We start from the raw sequence: 23,160 nt of genomic DNA, 5'->3' as shown, positions 1-23,160 counted from the left end.
ACCTTGAAATGAATTGTCTTCGCTAACTCCTTTATTTCCTTCATCTTTTTCTCTTCTTTTTCTTCTTTTTCCTCTAAAACACAACAACCTACAGCACCTTCTTATATAGTTGCTTACAATCTTTCTAGAAGATTCTACAGGTCGACAACACGACTATTTTAAGCAAAATTACATCATAGAATTTTATAGAATTTACGTTAAACAACTCGAGTTTCTATAAATAGAAGTCACGTGCTCATGTCGAAACCACTAGAACTTTGTGATGAAATTTTGTGGGCCGAGGCCAGGAACGTGTTCGATAATTGAGTCAGTTTGCTAGACATAACGTCTCGTAGTCACGTTCGACGCACTAAAAACTACTATAAAACGAATACAAGAATTGTAAAAACGTGTAAAATGGTATATAAAAAGTCACTTGTAAAAATGTAGCGGAATTCCAAATCGATTTCGATCAATTACGATCCTCATCAGTAGTACTCCGCCATGTTTAAAACATGTTTTAAACATGGCGGAGTACTACTGATGAGGATCGTAATTGATCGAAATCGATTTGGAATTCCGCTACATTTTTACAAGTGACTTTTTATATACCATTTTACACGTTTTTACAATTCTTGTATTCGTTTTATAGTAGTTTTTAGTGCGTCGAACGTGACTACGAGACGTTATGTCTAGCAAACTGACTCACTAGAACTTTCCTAAAGGACTAATCAAGAATGTTCTGGAAATCATAGGATAATAGATAAACGTGCCAAATAACATGTCTTCTGTCCATACAATCATTTTCTAAAGATCTTTTCTCTCGCAAAAAACTAAGTTAGTTATATATATATATATATATATATATAATTTGATCTTGGTCTCTTACTGAATATGTCATAATTATCAAGGCAAGACCCAAGCGCTCGGAAAACGAGTTTAACAGCAACCTAGACCTTTAGAACCCATGACGCTATTTGAATTTTAATGATTTGAACTTTTAGATCAATGCCGTATATTAGCCTTTCCATCGACTCTGTTCTTTGTGGGAGAACGTCTTATTAACCACACCATAGCAAATATCAGTGTGATTGACAGGGACACTTGTGAATACCGTTGCTACCTGAACTATAACTGCGTCAGCGTTAACTTTTATTTTGGAGAAAATGGGGCAGAAGCACACAACTGTGAACTGAATAACTCAACTGCTAAAGAGTGTGACGAGGATCTGGTACAAGCATCGAATTATGTGTACCATGGAACTAAGGTACATAGACGAGCTGTTAATTAAATGCCAATTGCACCTCTCTCTTTTTAAGCCATTCATGAGAGCTGAGGGATACTTTCATCCATTATTTGTTACTTTTACATAATTGTAACCACCTGCTAGCGTCGTTACGGATTTTTTGTACATAAGAAATTACCAAAAACAAAAATCCTTTGAGTGCCTTGAGGACGGACACCCAACACTGTTAACATGAGCGAGTACTTTGTCGTATTCATTTTAGAGCCATGCTCACCCGCCTTGAGTAAACAATTGATCGCTGTTCTATCTAAGAAAGCACAACCACGCTTCTAATAAGAAAATTCTCGGGAGAAAAGATAACTGGAATGGTCATTTTAAGGCATTTCTGCAAAAGGCAGTTTTATTCCATTGGTTCGAAGCTTTAAAACAGTCGCAATAATTAGATCAATTCCATGGCCCGGGAGATGCTAAGAACAGGTAGAAAGATACAATTGAGCTATGACCGGGGATCCAAGATGTTGTTCTTAGGAACGTCACTATACTCTTTAAATCCTATCTACAGGCACCCCTTCCCGATTTTTTTTTTCTTTTTGTACTCAAGTTCTCAGGGAGATATCGGAGAACGTTGTTAAGGTATTGAATAATTACTTGTGACATCCTATTTCTTTTATTTTTTTCTTTTTCTTTTAAAGAACTTCTGTGCTCAGTCTCCATGCGAAAACCACGGCACCTGCCAGTCGGGATTCACAAGAAAACGATATCGATGCTTATGTGCGTCTGGGTTCACTGGCCACGATTGTGAAAAAGGCAAGAATTAAAATAATAAAAATTAATTTTGTATTTCATTGCAACACGGGGACCTATCCCCTCGGATGGTTTATAATTCAAAATCGGCTCTACTTATGACGCGTAGTTTCAATTTTCTTGCTTTTTCTTTAGAAAGGATCTCATGCCAGCCCCATTACGTGTTTTCAAGCTGTAGTGTCACCCCAGCCTATTACAGGCATCCCGTGCCGGGAAAAGTGGAGCGAAGAATGTTCCTCTCCACAGCCTCGCATTTTTTGTTCTAACTTGCTTCTTGACACACCACTGGCGACAAATAGCATTGCACGTCAGACCTCCTCTCACCCCCCCCCATCCCCCCCCCCCACTTCCTGCGACCTCTGTAATTCAGCATTTTGACCAAAGGTCTATTGACTTTATTTTAGACATCGACGAGTGTGCTACAGATACCCACAACTGCAGCAATGAAAACGTCGTTTGCCAAAACACCAAGGGATCATTCAAGTGCACTTGTAAACGTGGATTCACCGGGGATATATACAACTGCACAGGTAATGAACATTGTAGAAACACAAGTTATATAATCCTAATTATAATGTACTCCGAAAATCACATCTAAGACACAAACGTTTCCACTAAGACGACTGGATTAACAAGCCGTAGATCTGGTTTTGCATTGCACAGCTCCGCGTTCCTCTTCCCCACTCCCTGCGACCTCTGTAATTCAGTATTTTGACCAAAGGTCTATTGACTTTATTTTAGATATCGACGAGTGTGCTACAGATACCCACAACTGCAGCAATGAAAACGTCGTTTGCCAAAACACCAAGGGATCATTCAAGTGCACTTGTAAACGTGGATTCACCGGGGATATACACAACTGCACAGGTAATGAACATTGTAGAAACACAAGTTATATAATCCTAATTATAACGTACTCCGAAAATCACATCTAAGACACAAACGTTTCCACTAAGACGACTGGATTAACAAGCCGTAGATCTGGTTTTGCATTGCACAGCTCCGCGTTCCCCTTCCCTCCTTCCTAGAGACAACAATGATGGTGGGTACAATCCATTGACTTTATCTAAGACCTCGACGACTGTGCTCTAAATTCCCACAATTGTAGCGAGGATGCCAATTGTACAAATACCGAAGGGATCTTACAACTACTTTTGTAATAGTCTTGGATTGAGATGGGATGGACATGAATGCAAAGGTAGAATCCTGCAGATCCTGCTCTTGTCAATAAGATATGATTTCATGGGTAACATGGCGGCAAGAAAAACAAGAATCGATTGGAATAAAAAAAGCTGGTAAGTTTTGAGCCCAGTAAAGAAATAGAAAGAGACTTTTTTTGTCTCGTCACGAGTGTGGGACAAAGAAACAATTTCGAGTCCTCTTGAGGAGTCGAACGTCACACCACTGAGCCACAGAGACTCTATGGTGAGTCAAATCAGTTGCAAAACCATTTGCTAAAAAAGCTCTTGATGCAGGTGTTTCACATGCTGGAGAACGTTTTGAAAAAGCTGTTTCTCAACGATCAGGTGATTTTATAATGAGAACATTACACAAAATGCAAGATAAAAACACTCCATGAAAATGTCCTGCCAAGATGAAACCAAAAATAACAAGAAGAATCAACAGACATGATTCTCAATCGGTTGATAAGTGGTAATGGTATCAGACGGTAAAATAATCTAATATAATAATATACTGTCATTCAGAACAGATCAGTATTTATAACAAAATGAATTAGTAAGAATCCAGCTTGATGATGTTATTCGTAGCCCAGCTAATGATCAAGAACAATCTAAGACTAGTTACAAATTCACCATCAACGACCAAAGTAGTCTTTTCGATTGGTATAAAGCTTACTTCGAGGTCCAGTTCCAGGTTCAAAAGAAAGCCGATGGTACTGCCTTTGGAGCAGACCGATGACTCAAGAAGCGTCGTTATAAATAATCTATGGTACCTGGAAACAGAGCACAGAATAGTTAATGCCAATCAAAACGCTGGATTTGAAGCACGACACCTGTAAACAAGTGGAAACAATGATGTAAATGTAATCATTCCTCTCAACCGTTATTCATTTTTCGAAGAGCTTGAAGATCGTACGTTACCACCAATGAAGTTACAATTTAAAATCCAGCTATTAGATGATGCAAATCTCATCTGCAAATTCAACACTGTCGATAATGCTCGCGTTGTTATCGATTGATTCTTTTTATGGGTTCCCAGACTCCAACAAAAAGATAGTCTTTACGAACAATTTCTATCAAACTTTATGAAAGTGGATCAGTGGACTTATATGCAAGAAATGTTTGAAAAATCATCTCAGTGGCACTATATCATCGGGATTTTCTCAGATCAGTACAACCATCGATAATATAAAGCATGTATTTGTATTTCCTCAGCGTAATAAAGACGGTAATGATGAGGCGAATCCGTATGAATATTATACATTCAATATCAAGGCTGACCGTGGTGGTGGTAGTTATCTCGCAACTTGTCGTTTAGAATATGGTAATGGCGTATTTTATCCCGAAGTGGAATAAGATAGCGACTCCAAAGTGAGAATATTGAATGATTTGATGAGTTATGTAATGCGTAACAATGATTACAATTCAGGCACGGAACTTAAACTCAGTAATTTCAATTCTCTTTTCGGAGTTATTTATTTCGATCTCCGTTATCAAACTGGAAAGGTTACAAGAGATCCCAAGCAGCTTATCTTTAGATATAAACTCAATGCTCAAGCAGCTGCTGATAGTGTTTTCAAAGTGAATGCTGTTGTACTATACCATGAAGAACTAATAATAAAACAAGTCGAAAATGAATTGCTGATAGTGTAAATTATTGAAATGTTTGATAGATTGATTTATCTCTTTTCTTGTTGATTGAATATGTTATATGATTGAATAATTGTATGACGTATATTATATACAAGATGTGACACAGTTATTTGAAGTCAACGTTAAACTATCTCCAAATCAAAAAAAATGAATCTCGGTAGAGCTTATAAAAACAAACAGTCAATAAAATTGAGATCAGCCTCGAACGTATTGACAAGTAATGATAAACTCTTGGTTCTAGAGACAGTAGCCAAACGGTTAACAAACATCGTCAATTGAAAAAAGGTATTGATATAAAATTGGCTCAATCAAGCATCAGAAACCAAATTGGAGGCAGCCTTTTAACATCAATTATTAGATTGAGAAGAACTCTTTTACCAACTGTTGGAAATACATTGGGACTTTCTGCTTTATCTGGTTTGGCAAGTGAAGGAGCATCTCAGTTAGTTAAAGCAATTTCTGGAAAAGGTGCTCAGTCAGGTGGTTTTCTAATACCAGAGAATAAAATAAATCAACTCATTCAATACAATAATGTATTAACTGAAAAACAGAATAGATATATTTTAGGCGCTTTAAAAAGTAGACAAGGTGTTCATACTAAACCAATACAGACTTAAAAAGGAGGCGACCTTGGGAATATTCTTGCTTCAATTGGTATTCCAATGGCTATTGGTTTGGTTAAGAACTTAATTTCTGGACGAGAGGCACCACGGTTGGGATCAAAAGGTGGCAAAGGAGCTCCAAGATTGGGTGCTTGCGCATATCCACCTCCATTTATCGGAAACTGGTCAAATGATCTAGTTGGCAGAGGTTTAAAAAAATCCAAAAAAAAAAAAACCTAAAAAAAAGCAAAAGATTACTTCCAGGAAAAAGCAGCCCGTTAAATTCAATTCCATTAATCGAAGCAATTTTGTAAGACCACAATTTCACAAAACAATCCCTTTAACAAACTTTGATCTGATTAAATGGTGTGAATATCTAAAAAAAATTCCAATAATAATGTTTTAAGCAGAGATGAAAAGGTTCCACACAACCATAAAAAAAACTCTATTTATTTACAATCTTTACCCATCATACAAGTCAGGATCACATTGGGTAATTTTAACAACTTTTGTTAAAGATAATGTCACCAATTACTTCCATTCATCTGGAATGCCCCCATTTGGGGACTTTTCGTGAACAATTACATACTTTGCATACTTGGTACTATACATACAAAAAGATATATAAGGAGTCGCGATAGGTTAAAGTTAGAGACCTTTTCCAGTTAGTTAGTGTTACTACGAGGAGCCCAGAGGAGCAAGAGCCGGATAGGGTAGTTGGAATTATTTACTGGAATCGTCAGCCGTGTGGAAGGCTGCCCTGGAAAAGTGTTGTGGATATTGATAAGCGACAAGGATCTTTAAAGAGAACCGTGAGTTGTGTAGTAGTACACTGAGATTGAAGTTATAGTATTTATAGAGGGCTGTAAGTTAAGAGGATAGTTATTGTATAGGTATTAATTTCGCTCCGTAGCTAAGTTAAGAGGATGGTTATTGTATTAGTTATTGGTATCGCTCCGTACTACGTCAGTCAATAAATTAGCTGATTTAGTATGGGTTATATCTTTCTGGCGGTTGAGAAAATACCGTAACACTACCTATCATCAAACGATTTACGAGTCGTGAACGACAAATTGTGTTCTTAATTTTAGTTTTAATTGTATTGCATTATTTTTGTTAGGAGTTAAGTCAAGTTTACAATTTTTTTAAGCACAGTTACATTTTCATTCTGTAATCATTGCTAGCAATACAGCACGCACGGTTCGCGCCCTTTTTTTCTCTTAGAAGACGCGTGTCCTTTCTTGATGATGTGCCTGTTAATTAATTTGATTTAAGATTGTTTACTTGCGAATTGACCGTTTCAGTGTAAATTAAATGATAAAGATCATTTAATGCGGGCGCTTTCAGTGATATTTGACACCCACCAAGAATGACTGTTTTACCTGTCGTTTATAATTTGACTGGCCTTACGGGCTTGTCAAAATACGGCACAACTCGTAAAAATACTCAGCGAAAATTGTTTGAAGAGCTAACAAAAGGCTGCATGCCTTGAGATTTTCTAAGGAGTCAGAGTCCTATCATACTGACCTAGTGTAGATACATTGTTCATCAATCAGATCTCTTAGTGAACATGCATCACTTATGTAGATATCTTATCGAAGCAGCTCAGAGGAGGGCATTGAAGATTATCTTTCCAGATAATGGTTATGAGGAATCATTTGTTTTGTCTACTCTCCCAACCCTAAGTAAACGCAGGGATCTTGCCTGCATCAGGTTTTTCAAGGACCTTCACAGGACGAAATGTCAAGAATCCGTAATCGGAAACGTAAAAGAGATTTGTGAAACCGCTGCGGAAACATAACAGGTCACACGTGTATCCGCTGGCGGCTCGGTGACGTTTACTCGTGTTTCCGTTGCTGCGGTAACAACGGAACCGAATCACTTTTTTTACATGTTTCCGTCAGGTTTCAGTTGAAGGAAACAAATGTTTCCACATATGTAACCTCATGTTTACATGTGCGGAAACACATGGTAACGTTCCGGAAACATGAATTTTTTATATTTCCGTCATACCGAAACGTTCACGGAAATACAAGGTTACGTTTCGGAAACATGTTTTCCTGTTGTTTCCGTTGACGTAATAAGACAGAATGTCGACGGAAATACGAGGTTACTTGTAGGAAACATTTTTTCCTCTTGTTCCTGCTGATGTATCCAGACTTAGAGGGGAGGAAGTACAATGTTCTATTTCAGAAACACTTGTTTTTTTTCAGCATGCGCAGTAGTGGTTTTTTCTCTTCCTTTTTCATTATTACAGGACAGGTTAATATGTTGTGATTGTGCGTTTTTCTATAACCTATACCAGACTTATACTGTTCGTTTGCGAAATCTGTGCTTCATGACTATTGTGTAAAATCACACATACACTTCAGTCGATGGATTGGTGACACATAATTGACTTTTGTTATTTAAAAAGTACATCGTCTTCGAATATCGTCCTCGTTATTTGAGCAAAATATGCCTACAATTCCTTTCTTAACAAATGAACATCAATAAAATATTTCAGCTAGTATATAGAAAATGTCAAATGTGCTGAAAAAAATGTCTCGACTTAGTCGCTGCGGACAGCCCAACGCGAGCCGTTAGTTGGGTGAGGGCGTGATCGGGCGTGATGATTCATCCTCAGTCCGGTTGACACGTGCACTTGTACGACGTTGCTTCTCTGTTAGTGCGGAAAAATACGCCTCATCCAGTATCACTTTAATGTTCCTCAGTTTGCTCCTCTCCCATGAAAGTCTTCTGACTTTTCGTGGTGTTGGGCCACCCCTTGGTTATACTGCCTCTTCTTCGCAGCTTTCTTCCGACGACATATAATGTAATGCGTCTGGGAAAGACAGAATTTCTCGTGCCCTTTTCTTGTCTCCATCAGACAGCACTGTCGAGTTGTCTAGAGCATACAGTCGTCGAGAAAGTTTCTAAAGGGAATAAAAGATCGAGACAAGTGAGAGCCTTGTCGGAGCACTATTGAGAAGTCGAATAAATGCCAAAGTTGCCATAACTTCCATTTCAGTGACACGAAAAGCTCGATTATGAGCTTGCTAAGATTGAAATAGACGAAAGACACAAAAATCAGCCACTTAGCTCAAGCTTTGGAAGAAAACCATGTTGACATTGTAGCAGTTAAACAGCTATTAAGCAACTGATTTAATACACGCGCAGAGTTGTTACCAAGAAAAAATAATAACGGTGTTAATCATATTTTCTCTCAGTTGTACTGGATTTAAGTGACTTGTCCCATATTGATAATATTGGTAATCATACTTATTTCAGGAACTGGTCTTGCGAAACGATGGATCATGTCTGAATAGCGACATGGATACGAGAAGCGCTTCAGAAGCATACTAAGTCCTTCACTTCGGTCACACGTTGTTCTTTGTGGACAGTGTATAGTGTCTAGTAATTGAAGGACATTTGCCAATCACGTTATGTCCTGTTTTCGCACTCTGAACTCCGCAAAACACTCTGATTCATCCATCTGGTCGAAATGAAACTGAGGGTGGGAGGTGTAAGGGAATTCTGGATTCTTGGAAATGTAACTTTCGTACAAGGTCAAAAATTCTTCGTCACTGATGATTTTACTATCGTAAAAAAAAAGAAGCAGGTTTCTCATCTCACTGAAGGATGACATGAAATTGTGGTGATTGCCGTTGAAATATGACTCATTAAGGATTATTCATTACATCGCACGTAGCACCCGTGGGCAAGATGGAACAAATCCTGCGTTCTAATTGGCTACTCGAGCAGGAAAGATGGGCCCATCTTGCCCGCTCAGGATTGCCTGCATTGATCAAGCGCATAAAAAAAAATAGAATAAGAACTATGTTCGTAACTCTTGGAAAATTTCGGCGACGGAAAGGCAAATAGCGGCAGAAGATAGTCAAAACAAAGAGAATAGAAGCAGCTCTCGTGGGTTTGTTGTGCAACAAACACAGTTGGCTTTCTTTCCCAGCTCTCGAAGAAAAAAGGTCATTCTTAACTCGTAATAAAGCGAAATCTTTTGTATTAAAATAAATCCTTTATTAACCAAGCTTGTCTGGTCAAGATGTCTGGATATTAGCCTTTCTCCTTTTTTAAAAAAATAATGCACTTTGACTTCGTCTCGGTGTTTAAAAATGCAAAGAAAGAACTCGGCCAATATCCAGCCATTTTGACCTCACGCTTGGTTAATAACCCATATATAAATTATTCACACATTAGAAATTGCTCAAATATGATCAGTGCTATTTATATCATTGTTATAGTGTGTACATACTGCTCTGTAATTCAGCTCTGCCTACAAAAGAGTTGATTAGGCATATCTATCTGTCTATCTATCTATCTATCTATCTATCTATCTATCTATCTATCCACTTCTCTTTGTCTTCTTTTCTTTAACCTACATACCATTATGTTAATATCGTGTCAAGCAATAGCTTAGAAATTTAACCTTGCTTTACCACAAGAAGAAAAACCCAATCAAACCGAAAATTTTTGAAAAGATAAGAATTCACCTGTTTTTGACCTTTCTAAACCGAATTCTCAAAAGGATCGATAATTCCTAATTTCTAAATTCGATGACGTCACGTGAAAAGCAAGAATTAAATCCCCTGGTTCAATAGCCGCGGACGCTAAATGAAAATTTTACGCTTAGCTCAACTCTCGACTTTTTTGACGAAGAATGGCTGGATATCATTAGTTACTCGTCAGCACTGAAGCGGTAATGTGAATTAATGCAATAGCGCCTGGAAAAGCCCAAAGGAAGGGGAGAAAGGGCTTGAACTAGCCCAGCAGCATTGATAAATCTTGCTTTCCCGATTTAAAGAGGCAATAAGTTACAAATCCAAGAGTGGCTTTTTTAGAGGATGGGTTTATCTATAATTAAAACTTAAGATGGGAAAGTGTAAAGAAGTATATTAGTAACCTTTGGACTGAAATGACGAAAAGAAAGGACAGTTTTAGTTGAAGGCCTATTTCAAAAGCGATCTGTTTTAACAAAGAAGATCGACACAACATTTCAATCACAATCAGATGCGATGCTTGATAAACTTTCGGGGAAAAATATTTTCGTGACTAGCGGGTACACGTCCATCGAGAGACAAAGAATTGAATAAATGATTAAATAAAAAACGTTGAAAATTAAATAACTTAGTAATTGCAATAATGGTGAGTAGTTTTAAGGATCAATCTACAAGACTTTAACTGTTCCATGTCCTTTTTGTAGATGCAAATTTACCTCTAATGAAAGGAAAAAGCTAAAACAATTATGGTTATAACGATGTAGATAACTTAACTCTTCCCTTTCAGCTTTCAAGGCCGTTTTTACAAACCTCAACGCCAGTGGAAGAATTGGTCCAACAACGCTAGGCAGTCACTACACAGGACAGGATCATGACGGGCAAGTCACACTGTCCAGCGGAGTTCAACAGTGGACCGTGCCGTACACTGGTGACTACAGAATAGAAGCAATAGCAGCTGCAGGAGGGTACGATAGACGCGCTAACAGCACTCAGTACCGAGGAAGAGGAGCGAGAATGATTGGAACGTTCCGCTTAAACAAGGGTGAAGTCATTCAAGTACTTGTTGGTCAAGAAGGAGGAATAAACACGAAATCATATTCTTCTGGAGGTGGCGGAGGAACCTTTGTGGTGAGAGGAGCCAACACATCTTTGATAATAGCTGGAGGCGGAGGAGGGACACAATATGCATTTTCAAGACATGAAGGATGTGACGCCACCACAAACACAATAGGGAATCCTGGATACAAATCATGGTCAGGGGGGAGCTATGGACATGGTGCACAGACTGCTGATGATGGATGGTCAGGTTAGGGTATATCGTGATGATTCCTTTTATCTCAGCTTTTCATTTAATGTTATATCATAATCAGATGATAACGTGCGCTCTAATTAGCTTATAGTCTATGAAAAAGGAAATTTCCCATCCAGTTTACCCGCGAAGTTTCAAAACTTTCAAGGTTGTTTTCCCTTTAACCTTTTTGAGTTCTATTTGAAAAGAAGATGTGCTAAAATGATAATCGTTTCTAAGAACAATGAGCATCAGGTAACTCTTCAAAGCGACGGAATTAGTTTTGGAGTCGACGATACTTTATATCCCAAACGCGATGCGTGAATGTGGGTGAAAGCAAAACTGAGCTTTTTTTGCTTCGACTGAGGCTTCGCGACGTTGGGGTGAATGTTATTCTGAAGAGCTGCTGCATGTATGTACCAAAAGTGTTGTTCAATAGATGATTTTCCTTTGAAATCGTACAAGTTTTAAGATTTTCAACACAAAGCGACGCAATTTCTGATCGTCAATTCTAGTAACCAACAATTCAAGGAGGTAAATCTATCACACGGGACTAGTAAATTTGGGAAATTACCTCTTAGTTTTCTGAACGGCCGGTATCAGTTTTACTGTTGCATTGATAACTCCGAACGCTTCCGGCTGCGCTTTGAGCAACTCCTGTCTTGTGCTCTCCAAACTTTCCGCGTGCACCATAACTCGAAATATGCATCGGAGGCACATAAATCTTTAATAAATTTCGGATAAAATATGAATATCCCGAGATAAATGAAAACATCTAGGTTACTTCTCACATATAAACAGCGATTCCGCCTTTTTCCCTCAAAACCCCTCTTAACCAGTTCCTGTTCGTCTGAATATGTTTGAGATAGGTATGCTGACAATAGATTCAGGTTTATCTGGCTCAAGGTGTATTTCGGATGCGACGCAAACATCAATATCGTTCTTCTTTAAATGATCGTGAGTTTACAGCCGCTTCAAAGCGGTTCTTTGTTTTAGTTGGGCTACAAATGTTCGTAAATAAAAATTTTGAAACAGCAAACTCGCATTTCGGGCTTTGCTCACTTGTCGATGAGGTCGATTGTCTGGTGTTTAAAATAAAGCAGCAGTCTGGCTGTATACGCTTAGCCGGGGATGTCTCTGGGTGATGACAACTGATATCCGATAAGCTTTCGTGCTTTTAGAATTAATGCGTCTTTATCCTCCTCAGTTTCTCGAGATTTTCAGAATACCATGTAATTTCAGAAAATATAACGTGTCGTAATTTGCTCGGCAAGCTCGAGCTCGTGATTGAGGGTCGTCTGGGAGGGTCTCAGTAGAGGCGGAGAAGGTGATGTTGACGGTTGACGGTTAAATTTTAAGTCATTTGACGGTTGATGATTAAGTTTTTTGGAACATTTTTTATCAAACGAAGTAAACGCACGTATTGGCTGTAAATTTTCATAATGACGCGTTTGTAAAGAACTGTTAATTCATGACACCTTTTATTGTTAAATGACTAACGTTTTACGACACCGGAAGTGTTTCCGAACCGGAAACCAGTTCTATCGCTAACCAGTTTTACTTGCGAATAGAAGTTAAAGGACTTCCATAATTGTATTTTTTTGGTATATCAAAAATTTTATTTTAAAAAATATAACTTGACCCTTATTAAGGCAGTCGCATAGTTCTTAATTAAGGATATCTGACACATTTAACAGCCAACATTGGTTTGATTATTTGGCAGCTGACGGTAAAAATATTGCGTTTTTGGGTCGAGGTCATGACGCACGGGCCGAATGCGGCGAGGTCCGTGCTACAATTCGTGACCGTAAGCCAAATATCTTCCCGTCTAGCCTGATCAAACATGATTAACTACCTCAAAAATTTGGTTTCACACTAACAGGAGGCGATGCACGAGCGCGCACTGAACAATCACTACAAAGATCCTGCAGGAAAAACTTTTTTCTTTGTTTTTTCGTGTCAGAACAAGAAACCCACAGTTCATTAACCCGTCCGACCCTGCACACGTCAGCTTTCACTATGATTTTGAATGGGGATACGCGCGCCATGATACATATGTGAAATATAGAACTTGCTGCGTGTTTATAAAAGATCATATCTAAAAATTAAACTATGTAGGTATAATCTATAAATATAAAAAACATCTAGGTTACTTCTCACATAAACAGGAATTCGGCCTTTTTCCCTCAAAACCACTCCTGACCAGTTCCTGTCCCGTCTGAATATGTTTTAGATCGGTACGTTGACAATTGATTCAGGTTTATCTGGCTCAAGGTGTGTTTAGGAGGCGACGCAAACATCGATATCGTTCTTATTTAAATGATCTTCGAGTGTACAGCCGCTCTAAACTTGTTCTTTGTTTTAGTTGGGTTCAAATGTTTGTAAATAAAAATTTTGGAACAACAAACTCGCATTTCGGACTTTACTAACTTGGTGTAGATGACGTCGATTGTCTGGTGTTGAAAATCATGCAGCGGTCTCGTTGTTTTGGCTTAGCCGTGGTGTTTGGCATTAGTGTCTCTCTGAGTGATGACCACTGGCATAGCATCCAATCTATAAGTATTTGACGGTTGGTGGTTAATTAGTTTAGTTTAGTTTATTGAGATTTGCCACTGAAAAATACAATTTACAAGTAAATACATGAACAGAGAAGCGCAATAAATAAACAAAAATATAATGGCAGGACTACAGGGCGAGCCCCAATTGACATTTGTCCCCTTACAAAATACAAAGAATAGAAAAATATGGGTTGCATATGCACTTATGTACTTTGTCTATAGAATAAAATAATTTGCCGACCAACTGCGACACTTAGTTAGGGCGGAGTATAAAGCCAGAGCTTTTCTGTATAAAACCGCTTAACTAAGGCTTTAAAGTTATGTAAATAGCTAGCTTGCTTAATGTTGCTCGGTAAATCGTTCCATAATTTAATTGTGCGGGGAGAAAAAGAGTTTGTAAAATACCGCTGAGTATGAGTAAATAAAGGGTGGATGTTTGCAGGATGATGACGCCGGGTTGCCTATGTATGGTTAGCAGGAAGCAGAAGATGGTCAAAACTAGCGTTGATAAGACATGACCTAATTTTGTATAAAATGACAATATCATGGACCTCTTTTCTGGATTCAAGCGGCAGTAGGCTAAGAGTTTTCAATCTCGCAGTGTAGCTGGTTTTCCTATCTGGGTGGTTTAGTATAAATTTAGTAGCCCGTCGTTGTATATTTTCCATTAGCCTACGATGCCTACGATGCTTTGCTGTGTGAGGAGACCATACAGAGGATACGTACTCGACGATTGGGCGAACTAACGCAGTGTACATCATTTTCCTAGTTGATACGTTAACAATGTCTCTACCGCATACACGCTTTACAAGAACAAGTACTTTGTTACACTTGGCACATATCTCTTCGATGTGCGTCGTCCATGATAGTGGAGTAATGACAGTCACGCCTAAATCCTTGGTGTCAGGAGGCGAGTCCAAGGTCTGGCCGTCTAAATGGTATGTATGCTTCTCTCTTTGGCGCGAGGTTCTCTTTGACACGTGTAGAACTTTACATTTGTTTGTGCTGAAAGACAAACCGTTGTCCTCACACAGAGTTTTGGAGTTGTCCAAGTCAGCTAGCAGCAGGGAGGCACATCCATTGGAAACAATAGAGAAATATAGCTTGCTACCGTCCGCAAAGAGGCCAAGTTAACTTCCGTGGGTAATGGAGCACGACATGTCATAAATGAAGACCAGAAATAAAAGCGGACCCAGGATTGAGCCCTGGGGTACTCCTGATGTGACTGGGAACCAGTCTAAGGATATGCCGTCAAAAACAACTCGTGGGTGTCTGTCAGAAAGATAGCTTGAGAACCACAACAAAACTGGACCGGATATACCAAGGAGCTGAAGCTTCGAGAGGAGTAGCCTGTGTGGAACCTTATCAAATGCCTTTGACAGGTCAAAATGGATTACGTCCACTTCTTGGCCATTGGCTAGTTTGTCTAAAATATCGTGATACACCTGAAGTAGTTGCGTTTCTGTGGATTTTCCTGGCTGGATGCCATGCTGGAGTTGGTCAAGAAAAGACGATAAATGAGGGTAGCAGTGATTAAATACGCATCGTTCCATAACTTTGGAGACAATGCATAAAAGAGAAATTGGCGTGTAATTCTCTGTTGCGGTTGGATCGCCCTTTCTAAAGACGGGTGCAATGTTCACGCGCTTCCAATTAGCTGGAAAAGAGCCCGTAGACAGCGACATGTTAAAGAGCCTGCATAATGAAGGGGCAATTTCAGCAGCAGTATGTTTTAGGAGTGAACCGGGGATGTCATCTGGTCCACCGGCCTTACTTGGATCAATATTCGACAAAGCCTCCATCACTTCAGCAACTGTAAGCATAACATTTTTTGGAATGTCGTTTAGAAAACGAACTAAACGCGAATTTGGCTGTAGATTTTCATGATGACGCATTTGTAAAGAACTGTTCATTTATGACACCTTTTATTGATAACTTACCAACGTTTTACGACACCGGAAGTGTTTCCAAACCGGAAGTCAGCTCTGTCGCTAACCAGTTTTACTTGCGAATAGAAGTTAAAGGACTTACATAAATGTATTTTTGGGATTATCAAAAATTTTATTCATAAAAAATGGAACTTGATCCCAATTAAGGCAATCGTATGATTCTTATATCAGGATATCTGAGACATTTTACGGCTAATATTGGCTTGCTTATTTGACGGTTGACGGCAAAATATTGCGATTTTGACAGCTGACGGTTAATATTTTTGCCATTTGACGGTTGACGGTTAACCCAACTGAGTTCCTCGTAGAGGTCATATTTACTGTAAAGACGAGTCAAGGTAGCGATACCGATGTTGGCGGGAGAACAGAAATTATTTGGCTCGAGGTTGTGACGTACGGACCGAATGTAGCACGTTCCGTGCCTCGTGACTGAGAGCCAAATATTTTCCCGTCCAGACCGATCAAACTTGATTAACAAGCATCTTATCATATGACCACTTCGAAAATTTGGTTTTGAAGCCAAATAGGATTTGGTTTCAAATAGGACGCGGTGCAAGAGCGCACGCTGAACAATCACAATAAAGATCCTAGAGGAAAAAAATTTCCTTTGTTTTTTCGTGTCAGGACAATAAACTCACCGTTCATTAACTCTGCAATTTAGCATTTTGGTAACGCGGTCAATCAACTCATAGTATCTTGGACAGGGGAAGTAAGACAAAACAGTTTATACAACTAGTTATTACAGGTGCTATATACAAATATTAAACCTCATGGATAGCGGCTCAATTAAAATGCATTATCTAAGGTTTGGCCGAGCTAATATGGGTTTACTGCAGCATTTAACAATAAAAGTAAAAAATTCCAAAATTCGAATGGGTTAGCATCTCATTTAAATATAGTTTCGCTTCGGTTTTCGAAAATCTTAAAATATATTCATTGTATTTCAGGTGGTGGTGGTGGCGGGTTTTACTCCAGTGGAAGAAGTGGAAAGAATTTTAATGGAACCAAAGGATATGGTGGAGAAGGTGGTAAGGGATTTATTCAGGGAGGGGTGGGTGGAAGAGCCAGGTATAACGATGTCGATGGTGGGTTTGGTGGAGGTGGTGGAGCTAATGGAGGAAGATTAGAAGGAGGAGGAGGAAAACTAGGAGGAGGAGGAGGAGGAGGAGGAGGAGGATACTCTGGGGGAAGCAGTGGAAATGGTGATCGTGACACCTGTGGGGGTGGGGGAGGCTCTTACAACGATGGAAACAACCAGGACAATGAATGTTGTTACAACAACGCTGGTCATGGTAAAGTGACTATTACGTTCCTGGAGTAAAAAAAAAAACGTTTATCTAATATGATAATGGCACTTAGAATTGAGCTTTCAGTGTTTGGTATTCTAATGGACTGATAGCACTCAGTTAAAGTGCCAAATAAAGTGTAACTGTTTAATTTTTTAACCTTCTGTGAAACCCAAAAGTCACGCATCTAATTTTTCATTTGTTTTACTTTTAGCCAACATTTCTTTCGGTCATCTATTACATTAACTGACCTCGGTGCTTTTTTTTTATGGTTGAAAAGTACAAAAGGGTTCTAAAACTTGAGATAATGAAGAAATATTTTTTTCAGAAGTCGAGTCTCACTCATTATACTTTTTCACCAGGGTCTTAAGGAAAGGTCACAATATCGCACAGACCAATTATCGCACTGTACAACCTAAAACGATGAGAAATAATTCCAGATGATTATATCCTCTGGTAGGATAGGATTGAGTATTGCCTGTTCTTTCAAATCAATCCTTTGATACGAATCTTCACTGACCTTCTTTTACCGATGTTCGGTGAGATCAGTGAAGATTTTAAGATCAAACAGTAAAGACGCCTATTACAATGTAACAGTCTGGAATCGGTATGGCTTTTCGAACGTAGCACTAATCTTAACATTGAAAACGTGTTGTCAAATGATGAAGACTAGCATGAGGGGATAATGACACACACGATTTTGTCAAAGTTGAGATCCCTCCCGGGCCCTTTGAGGAAGGAAATCATTTGCAAATTGGTATAACAACCGGAAAACCCAATGAGTTGCTACGGCAACTTTGTAAATTTGCGTGTGAAATTGTAAATTATGGACCAGAATTAAGTAGGAAGTATTCACAAGTACTTCATTTAACGACAGTTGTTTAAAAGTATTGCTAGTCTCGTAAACAAAGTTCTTTTAATGTGTGAGGTATACATAATTTTTTTGAATAACGGAATAATATTCCCTATCTCTCTGTAATAATAATTTATATCATACGCTTTGACACTCTGTTCTGAATTTAAAAAAAACATACTATGTATTTCGTAGAAGTACTTGTTATAAACAGAAATATGTCGTTGCCATCGGGTAAAAAGGTGTCTGTTTGACCTATAACCTTTCCGTTGAATACTGAATTGTTTTAGCCACCTATCAAGCAATTGCAAAAAAGACCACGGGCTTTTACAGGGAGCTAGTAACATTTGGAAAAGAAACATTTTCTTAGAAAGATGTTGAAATAGAAGATAAATGTCAAAAGGGTTTTATGAAATGGCAGCAGTGTCTGTGGTGGCCGGGGACATTACTTACATTTGCTATTAAGAAATATATTGTTAAATAAACAAACGTGAGGTTAAAACTTTCATTCAAAGCTGTTGCTAAGAGTTAATACTGGAAACTTAGTGCAAAGCTATTAATAAAAAAAAAGTTCTCTAGTATATCGTTTGTGAACTTCAAAATCTTGTAATGGAAATATTTCAAATTTCCTTAGAACTGCGGGCTAATAACGTGACATTTTAGATTTAAAAACACGAGAAAACAAGAATAATAGCAAAGGGACAAACGAAGAGTCAAGGGTCAAGATGACTTCCACACGGGTTGTGGAAAAGTAAGTCACCACCACCGACAACAGTCCTTCTCAAGACTACACTCACCCGGACGATCACATGATACTTTCACATGTTACCCCCGGGTTCAAGCCATTTACTGAAGAAACAAACCTTGACAAAATGACAGATTTAAGGGGATGGGGGGAAGGGTGGGGGAAGGGGGGTACCCTATATTTCGAGACACCTCGCTAAGTTACAACTCATCCCTTCCTTCCTACCACCAAACCTTGTCTGTGAGAAAAAGGGGGGGGAAGGGCGTCTAGAACAAAAACATAAATTTGTGATGACAATGTCGAAAAGGAATATGACTTGTACGTGTGCGAGACAGACACTTTACCCTGTGGGAATCTAAGCCAATGACAATATAACTAATATTTGTAAGTAATATTTGTAATGTAATATTTGTAATGTAATATTTGTAATGTAATATTTGTAATGTTGATGTTATATCAAAGAAAAAAAAATGTATACAAGTCTGATTATGGAGTTCCTGATCATGAAAGTGAGTTACCATGAAAGTAAGCTTTCATAGTTTATGGCTGACTCATTTATCGGAAGCGTTAAATCAAATTTGGGCATATCGTCAATTCCCGAGGATAGCCGGCTGCTATGAAGATATAAGAAAAGGAGGGGAATTGGAAAGTAAAAATACGACCTCTTATGTTTTCCGAAAAATATGCTGAAAAATTTGGGTAAAATTTATAATTGTGATACAGGTTGGATACGACGAGCGCTATCATTGGTCAAGAGGGCGTGCTCTATCAGAGTTTATAGTTCAGCGCTAAATTTTCTCCGATTCTTATTGGTTTCAATTGATCACGTGACGCGATAGTATCCATCCGTCGAGAGACACTATCAGCCCTTAAAGTTCACCACTAAATTTTCTCCGGTTCTTATTGGTTTAAATAGATCACGCGACGCGATAGTGTTCATCCATGGAGAGACACTATCAGCCCATAGTGCCCGCCCGCGGAAAATACCCGGATGGATAGTGCTCGTCCGCGGAAAATACCTGGATTGGTGGTACTCATCCGTGGAAAGTTTTGAATAGTTTGACGACCGCGAAGTTTGGCAGATCGGAAAAACAGTAAGTTTTCAATTCTGACAGATATAACGTATTGTTTAGCCAATGTGCGGTTGCGAGTTATTGAAATTTTTGACTGGCTGTAAGCATGAAAAGATATTTGATTGAGCTGCATTTAGTGGGTTTTGACTGTTTTTCAACTGGTGCGCGGAACAATATAGACAATAGAGCGTTTATGTCTCGAAAGTATCGCTCTGATAGTTGCCCCATGGAAATTTGATGTTTTTAAAACTAGCATATTTTCCCTCGAAGCTTCGCTTCTCAGGCAAACATTTGTTTTAAGAGCATCAAATTTTCGCCGGGCAACTACCAGCCAATAGTTCATCGACAGAAATATTCTATTGTGTCTGGCGTTTGTTCGCTAATTAATTAAAGTGAAATTTTGGAATAAGTGAGCGGGCAGAAGAACCAATCAAAGGTATGTAGGCACGCCAAGTGCCGGGATTTGCAATATTAGTAGTATTGGGGGCCTGTATGGCACATCCCGCGCGGCCTGGGTCCGAGTGCCTTGGTCGAGGTTAATATATTCATGTGGCGTAGGTGTACGAGGGGTTTGAATAGGGTTAAATATTCCGTAGGCGTATAAAGGGGGTTAGGGTTAGGGTTTAGCGTAGGTGTACGAGGGGTTATTAGGGTTAGGGTTAATTTTCGTATAGGTTCGTGAGCAGGGTTTTTAAAAAGTAAGAATTCCATTCCTTTTTCTCAGTTTCTAAGACTTCGTCGTTTATGCAGTGATGACTCTGATTTCCACCACAAATCAGAGTCAATGTGCCAGTTTTTCGATAAACGTGGTTACCTTGCTTCTGTCGTTCAAGAGGGTTACCACCGCGCCCAACTTATTGATCGACACTCAGCACTACAAACGTCGCATAAGGAAGACTCCGACCGCATTCCATTCACTCTCACGTTTCACCTCACAGCCACTCAGTTAAATCCATCATTCTTAAAGACTTTAAATTACTTCGGAACGATCCAGAGACAAGCACTATCTTTTCGCAGCCTCCGCTCATTTCATTCAAACGCGACAAAAACATAGGCAATTCTTTGGTCAGAAGTTCTTTTCAGACTAATGACCGACCAGGCACTTTTAAATGCGCTCGTGCACGATGCAAAACGTGTCCTTTCATTCACAACACTGATAAAATATCGGGACCTAAACGATCCATTAAGATCACCGATCACTTCACGTGCACCTCCGCCAATGTAATCTATTGCATAACTTGCACTTATTGCAAAAAGATATACATCGGCGAAACAGGCAGAAGACTAGGTGACCGATTCCGAGAACACCTTCGAGACGTGGAAAGGAATGACAAGGACACATCGAAACCAGTCGCTAGACATGTTAATTTACCTAATCATTCTAAGCAACATATGGCAATCTGCGGTCTTTCCTTACACTTGAGTAGCACGGGAAGCTGTAAAAAATCTTGAACAAAAGCTCATCTTTCAAACCAGCAGTCTAAATACTACAGGGATCAACAAACGCTTTTCATTCCACTAATTTTCTTGTTTTTCTCGTCGCCATGTTCCCACCAGTAACGTAGCTCCATTCTCTGCCCTTAAAAGCACGCACAACCCACAATTCCTCTATTCGCTCCGACGAAGGGCTAACGCTCGAAACGTCAGCTTTTCTAAATGTTACGGTGGCCAATTTACCCCTTCAACTTTGTTGATATATTTAAATTATTTCGTTACCCCCACAGACGCAGCCCCAATCAGTTTCTTTCGAAACTATCAGCCTTTAATAAACATTACGTATGCGAAAACAGTGCGTTGGAGTTAACCCCTCCACCATCTTAGATTCTGTTGTACTTTTTGTACCGTTATTTTTTGAAATGAGATGCGAAAAAACCCTACGCACGAACCTACGTGAAATGTAACCCTAACCTCCCCAACAACCCCAACCCCAACAACCCTAACCCCAAAAACCCTAAACCCCAATAACCTTAGGCCCCTAGTGCACCTACGCCGCATGAATAAACCCTAAGACCCCCTCTTCGGCACCTACGCCGTATGAATATTTAATTAGAACCCACTCGGCCTAATCACTCGGACCCAGACCGCGCGGAAGTTGCCACAAACCTATGATTCCAACGTGGGAGAACAATCTACTTTCCATCAATTGTACAGAGACATGATGACAGCTTGTCAATCAGAGTGACATTTTTTTACGTTTATGTATAACCTCTTCCTACATTTCAACATTCATTTCATACACCATGTCATCTGAAAAACAACTGTTTGGACGAAGAGATTGAACAGAACCCTCAATGGGCCCGAACCATCCTAGACGAGTTATTTGCCATTGTAAATTAACAAACGGTAAACACCACAGCGTACACTATTGAGTTATGGATGCACGCGGGAGGTTGCTAAGCACGAAAGAAGCGTAAGAGTCGCTCAAGGCGATAGCCGAGAGCGACTCTAGCTTCTTGAGTGCTTAGCAAACCTCCCAAGTGCATCCATAACTCAATAGTGTACGCTGTGGTGTTTGCCATTTGTTTTATAACATAACATTGATACATTGTAGCTAAAGAGTTCCCTTTTATTTAACAAATCTTACGTGACCAAAAAAAACAATCGCGCGCGGAAAAATAGTCTTTGCATTTGCTCACGTCAGCAGCGTACACCCATGGGCAAATGGGGGACGCTAAATTGACCAATCAGAGCGCGCGCTTTACTTTGGTTATGTTATAAAGAAAAAGCTACCACGCAAGATCTTTGTGAAATACGCAGACAAGTGACTAAATACATTGACGAGATTGAAACCTATGATGCACAAGTGGGAGAACATTCTACATTTCATCAATTATACAAAGACATGATGACAGCTTTTCTAGCTTATGTTACCTATTTACATCTCAAATATCGTGCAGAGTGAACAAACAAACATAGTTAATCCCACCGCCATTTTGCATTCTTTTGTTATCTTTGTACTTTTCTGTACCGTTACTTTTTAAAAACCCTACTCACGAACGTATACGAAAATTAACCCTAACCCTAAAATAACCCCTCGTACAGCTACGCCAAACCCTAACCCTAACCCCCTTTATACGCCTACGGAATATTTAACCCTATTCAAACCCCTCGTACACCTACGCCACATGAATATTTTAACCTCGACCAAGGCACTCGGAACCAGGCCGCGCGGGATATGCCATACAGGCCCCCAATACTACTAATATTACAACGCGTACAAAGACGAAAATCCTTCAAGAGAAAACGGAATGGACAACTTGAGTTCCGAAGGCTTTCATGCCCAGTCAGATTGTAAAGATACATACAGTAATAAAAATTGAACACAGCTAACACTTGTCTGGTAGATGTAGTTTCGTGTTTCTGTGATCCATTCGATTTCCCTAGAGCTGAATAAATGAAATCAATCGGCAGTAAATAAGAAACTCTTGGTTTTCACTGCGCGACCTC

General features: G+C 39.2%; 1 protein-coding gene and 1 pseudogene across 1 annotated transcript in view; both read left to right on the top strand.

Annotated features, from left to right (window-relative positions):
* Positions 1-23,160, top strand: part of LOC148737089 (uncharacterized) — a 65,160-nt gene that overhangs the window by 31,227 nt on the left and 10,773 nt on the right. Inside the window, exons 4-6 of the mRNA XM_088749256.1 lie at positions 1,918-2,032; positions 10,749-11,267; positions 16,704-16,979. Coding sequence (XP_088605382.1) covers positions 1,918-2,032; positions 10,749-11,267; positions 16,704-16,979 — 910 coding nt within the window. The remainder of the gene's footprint in view (positions 1-1,917; positions 2,033-10,748; positions 11,268-16,703; positions 16,980-23,160) is intronic.
* LOC148737090 (uncharacterized) lies at positions 3,921-4,863 on the top strand (annotated as a pseudogene).

The sequence above is a fragment of the Stylophora pistillata genome, chromosome 2, assembly GCF_964205215.1.
Source record: "Stylophora pistillata chromosome 2, jaStyPist1.2, whole genome shotgun sequence".
Classification (NCBI taxonomy): domain Eukaryota; kingdom Metazoa; phylum Cnidaria; class Anthozoa; order Scleractinia; family Pocilloporidae; genus Stylophora; species Stylophora pistillata.
Note: the sequence above shows the minus strand (reverse complement) of the source record. Positions and strands in the feature narration are given on the sequence as shown.